The following is a 5,808-nucleotide window of genomic DNA, read 5'->3' on the forward strand; positions in this document are numbered from 1 at the left end:
TCAATTTTATGAGCTTAAGACATTCTTTTAAATTATAAGAAAATAGCATATTCTGTTTCATGGCACCGATTCAGCATTTGAATTAAAGAGCCAATGTTAGCGCAGGACAAAACCAAACCAAAACAAAACAAACAAAACAAACAAGTGAACCATGAAACTGAATCCTCTACTTCCTGAAGCTTCGTAGCCATTGGTACATTTTCACACATTCATCGTTTGGCTTAAATCTGACAATAGCAGGTGACAAGATCAGAGTCAAAGGAAGACTAACTCGAGAATATCTGAAGTCACTTTCCCCAGTCCCGCCACCTCTTCTTTTTCCTTTTCTTTGTTTTTCTGTAAATAGCTTAACAGATGCAACTATGTAGACAGCAATTTATTATTTATTTCTTTGTAAATTTTCAGTAGAAAAACCATTGATCTTACATTTGGTCACACACTGCATATGTACAAGTATTCATGGAAAATGAGTTGGGGAGCTGTGTCTGGGAAAGTGCATATTCTAATGTAGAGGGGACACCATGCGTCTTTAGGTACAACACATGGTGCTGTATGCTATATTATTTTTAGGGCCAGTTCAATGTCCTCCCAGTGATCTGGTAAAATTTTTGATTAAAGGGATGAAAGAATTTGCGCAATTTGGTAACGACGGAGGGGTCTACCTCTGGATGGATGCGGCCCTTGCTGCCCGCCAGGCACTTGTTAAAGATAATGTTAAATCGCAAACAGTAAAACCCTCTGGTAGCATTGAAATATAAATTGTACTGACTTATCCTTGGAGGAAGGTTTAAGAATTTCTCCACCAGCTGTAGTTCTGGCAGGGGCTCGGTGATGAGACGGTCCCCGTCCACGACGTGAAACTGTTCAATGGGGAAGTACTTCAACCAGCGCTCCAGATGTTTTGTGTATATGCTGGTCCTAACCGCCTTGTATTTTGTGTTCACCTCGCAGGTGTTAGGGTCTATGGCCAGCTTTTCAAACTTATAGTAGGTTTTGTTCTTCCTCTCCTTCCCCTCTAGCACCTGAGTGTAATCTGAAATCGCTCTTGTGGTCGGCTCCCTGACAATGATCAACAGTTTGATGGATGAGTTCATCTTGTAAATCCTTTCAGGAACCTCTTCTGTGATGAAATACGCCGGGCTCTTCTCAATGGTGATTTGCTGAGGGTAGGAAAACGGCATCTTTTTCCTGTACCACTCAATGCCCTTGGCATAATTTTCATCGTTGTCAAAGAAGTGGATCTCCTGGGAAGCTTTGACCACTGCCGGATGGAGGTTCAACATCTCTAGCAGGGCTCTTGTGCCCCCTTTCCTCACCCCAATGATGATGGCTTTGGGGAGCTGTTGGACCAGGTCATGGAGGCGAACCTGCTCCTTGGAAGAGTTGCCCTTCCGGAACTCATGCAATAAGCCTCTTTTAAACTGCAGGGCTCGGAGTGGGAACTCAGCCTGGTTGTGGGCACCACCAAATCGACTTTCTACAGGGCAAATGGGCTGGAGCCTGCAAGCAAAAAGGAAGGACTTTAAGGAACTTGTCACAATGAACTTCTCGTCGCTCTGCATCTGTGCCAGACTCAGAATGAACATGCATAAATAAAGCCATGGGGTCGCGGGCTGCTGTAATCCATAATGAACACATGTTTGGGAATTTTTATGTTAAGTAACCCTGTATTCAGTGGAGCACACATAATTGATGGGATTTTTTTATTAGTGCTCCTTAAATTTTTATTCACCAAGCACTTAATTAACTACAGCGTGTACTGATGCTCACAGTACAGGATAGACAAGTGACACCAGCCATACTAATAGCCTTTTAATACTTCACTAGTTAAAATCATTTAGAAAATCGGGAAGGCAGAAGATTATAGCCTTCAGTTAGGATGCTGAAGGGCAAAGAGGAGGACATTTATTCCAGGCATTGTGCCGTACTGTTTCTATTCTTTTTTCTTCTCAGGCTGCCTATTAGCATTAACATAGTCCTTCAAACATCTAATCTTTTAGCTATAATCTGAGAAGAGGCTGCAGTCTCTACCCTTGGCTTTTTGCATGGCATCGCACAGAACTCCAGTCTTTATCCCGGCTGAACTTTCCCCTCTATGAGAATTCCAGTGCCTTGGCCTTAGAGATAGCAAAGGAGCCCTTTCCTTCTGACACTTTCCATTTCTGTCTGAAAGGGTCAAGGTTACACTTCCATCTTGCTGATTGTAGGAACAACCCCAAGCATCACTCTTCTGTGTATGACAAACTACTCCTGGGACCAGAAGTCCGGAAGAAAATTTTATGGGGCCAGAAATCCCAGATCATAATCACCATAAAACTTGTCAGGAACAAGAATGCAACAGACAGCATCAGGAGGGATGGACAGGTACTTATACTTTTCTAAGAAAGATGTGGTAATAGCCACAATGACATCAGAACACAGTGACCACTTTAATATGACATCTGTATATGGTTAGAAAATTGTGTTTACTTTTATACATAATCTGATAATACACTATAATTAATGAATCAACTAGGTTGATTTAGGAAGTCATTAAAGGCTTCTTGGTGGAAAGGGATAATAATAGTCAAATTGATTATTAAATTATATCTTTCAGTTAAAATTCCTTACTGACTGCAGTGATTTTGATTCTTTTCTCTTTCTCTGTTACAATGAGACATCCTCTTGCTTTCCCAATAGGTTCCGTTGCATTCTTCAAACTATGTTTGACCCATTATGTAGAACTCAAGAGAATAGTTTTGAATTTGCCCTATTTATCTAGGTCTAAATATAATCTCTAAGGAAAATATAAATTGTATCATTTTTGTAGTATTTATTTTACTATTCTTAAAACAACTCACACTCATTTCAGAAAGTTTGAAAACAATAACAATCAATTGTGGAAACAGTTCACCACAGTCTTGATTAGCATTTCTTTTGCTGTGATAAAACACCCATGGTCAAAGGCAAACGTGGGGAGGAAAGGGTTTATTCCAGCTTACAGTCCCATATCACAGGAAATCAGGGTAGGAGCCAAAGGTAGGAGCCTACTGGCAGGAAGTAACCCACTGTCTTATTCCTTATGGCTTTTCCAGTCTGCTTTCTGAGGACTACCTGCCCAGGTAGAACTGTCCACCACAGGCTGGGTCCTCTGCATCAGTCACTAATCAGGAAAATGCACTAAAGGTTTGCACACAGGGCAGCCTTACAGAGGCATTTTCTCAGTTAAGAGTCTCTCTTTCCAACTGACTCTATTTTGGGTCAAGTTGACATACAAAAACAAAAACAAAAAATAACAAAGTAAATTATGTAGGACAACTATAGTTAATATTTTAGGAAAGTATGAATTTATGAATGTATTGGGATTATTATGCTAAGGTTCTAATTGGATCTTAAAAAGTTGTCAACAGAGAATATAGTTACGGTTTTGATTGTGACATAATTGAAGATATTATAAATTAACATTTTGGGTCCTGTCTATTAAGCTAGACCTAATTCATTGAGGACTTTTCTTCTAGGAATCTAGAAGGATGCTAGCACTGTTTCTGTGAGTACTAACATGACAATTTTTTTCTGTAAGATTTAATTATCTTGCCCAAGGCTGGGTGAAAGTATTGACAAGGCATCACTTAAAATGACTGAGAAGGAAGGACACCTCCCACCCTGCCATCTAGAAAGGGGTTGCCTTCGCTCTAAACTTTCTTCTTCCTTCTTCTTTCTACTTCCTACTCTGGCTTCTCCAACTCTGTAGGGAGATTGCTTTCTGGACTTCAGTACTCAAGAGAACATCTAAGAATAAAATATTCTACATTCCTGATCACTGAAGAACAGTTCTTATCATGACTGCCAGACCCAAAGCAGTGTTTAAAGATTGTTAGAAACAAAGTAACCTCAGTGTCTCTCCCAGATACCAGCCTTTGGTTACAAATGGTAAACACATGTCATTTCATGCATAATCTGTTCAAAAATCTTCAACAATGGATTGTGAGAAAGTCCACTAGAAGAAGGAATGTGTTCACAACTGTAAGACAAATCATTCAATAAAACATCAATGACTAGAAGCTAGTTAAAGGTGTAAGGAAGACTTCCTGATAAAGTTCTGTGAACATAGGACAAATGTTAACACCTTAAGGTTCTTCTTTATTAAATGACATGTAAATAAACATTGAATAACATTGAAAAAACATTGAAGTGCCAGAACTCCAATGATATTCTCTCAATTACATATGTCATAGTTACAGAGTCAGAGGAATATTGAGAGATATCAGAGACAGTTCATGTGTAGAAGTTAAAATGGACACTTCTGAAGGAAAGCAGGGACTTTTGCTGGATTATTTTAAACCATTTTATACTAAGGAGAAAACAAGCTATTTTTATTTTTATTTTAAAACATGGGTGCATTTTCCATTGCTTTCCATTTATTTTTATTTTAAAACATGGATGTATTTTCCATTGACTTTGGGAATTGAACTGACAAAGAATCCAGTCTTTCAGCACAAGAGTTAATTTTGGAAGGGGGTGGGGAGTGGGGAAAGGCAGCTTGTTATTTCAGACTCTGTATTTACCATTCACCCCGACTGTAGAACCATTGAAGAACATCTTAAGGATACTCAGCTGTCATGATGGGAACTTCCGCAGGCCCCACACCTCTCAACTGTTTGTCTATTAAGAGCCAAATGCTAACTCCTTAGTTTCCTCTTCATGGATTTTCCAGTACCTTGTGGGCAATCATTATGTGTGACAGACAGACAGCATCCTTGCCAAGTGTGCTCAGCTCCAGAAAGCCAGAGCTAGTTAACATAGTTAAAACTCCATGCCTGTAGCCATCTTTCCAGGGCAAAGGATTGCAAACTAATGGGCTTCTTTAATAGCATATACACAATTGTCCACTTATAGATTTCAAAACCAAGAGACATAGTCCTATCACTACCAGGCTGTAATAGCTTAAGGTCAGTACCAGAGGCACACAGGCCACATTGTGTTCTAGTCAGTGGCAGTATTGTTTATTCATTATTATTTATTTTACATAGTTTATGCATTTTTTGAGAACAAGTGTCAGTACTCACAGAATACAGATGTATCTGGATGAAGCATCTTGTTCTGAGCAGTGTGAAATATGTTTCTATAAGGTATAAGTGAATCACACAGAAAGATATGTTTCTTGAGAGTTTTGAGAGATGAAGACCAAGGAAGTTCACATTAAGAGACACATAAAACTCCATGGGCAGAACATACATTTAATCACCTACCTATCCAAGCTCCCAACTCTGGCAACTAAATACAGGAGGCTCCCAACAGCAAGGCTTCCGAGTACCAGGAGCTTCTGTCTCAGCCACACCTGCTGTTTGAATAGCATGGCCCTCCATCAACCTTCAGGACTGCAACAGCCTAAGGGCAGAGAGAAAACACCCATCAGTAACTGCCATAAAACCAACTAGAAGTGGACACAGGACATTAAGCAATGAGGAAATCGCATGCCAACCTTGGCAGTTTTCATGGTGTACCTGATTGTAGCAAAACTTACCTCCAAAAACAAAAACAAAAACAAAACACAAAACAAAACAAAAAATCTGGTCCATGATATAAGATTATTAGTTCCATGGGAGAATTATACAGAATTTGTTATACCCTCAACAATTTCTGCAGCATATAAAAATTTATATTTGTGAATTCATATATATATATATATACATATCAAACTCTTAAATATAATTATATATAGTTACAGATAGATAGATAGGTAGGTAGATAGATAGATAGATTGATAGTGTATAGGCCATTCAAAGCATATTGAGAAAATGAACATCCTAAGGTTTCACCAGTAAGGTA

At 39.0% G+C, this 5,808-nt stretch overlaps 1 protein-coding gene across 1 annotated transcript; it reads right to left on the bottom strand.

Annotated features, from left to right (window-relative positions):
* Window positions 1-566: 566 nt before the first annotated feature.
* HS3ST5 (heparan sulfate-glucosamine 3-sulfotransferase 5) lies at window positions 567-5,335 on the bottom strand (the record flags this gene model as incomplete). The annotated part of the gene is made up of 2 exons (XM_080938389.1): window positions 567-1,500; window positions 5,229-5,335. 2 exons carry the CDS (start codon window positions 5,333-5,335, stop codon window positions 567-569), a joined length of 1,041 nt encoding a protein of 346 aa, XP_080794515.1.
* Between the last annotated feature and the right edge of the window lie 473 nt (window positions 5,336-5,808).

This window comes from Micromys minutus (genome assembly GCF_963924665.1).
Source record: "Micromys minutus genome assembly, chromosome: 25".
Lineage (NCBI taxonomy): Eukaryota > Metazoa > Chordata > Mammalia > Rodentia > Muridae > Micromys > Micromys minutus.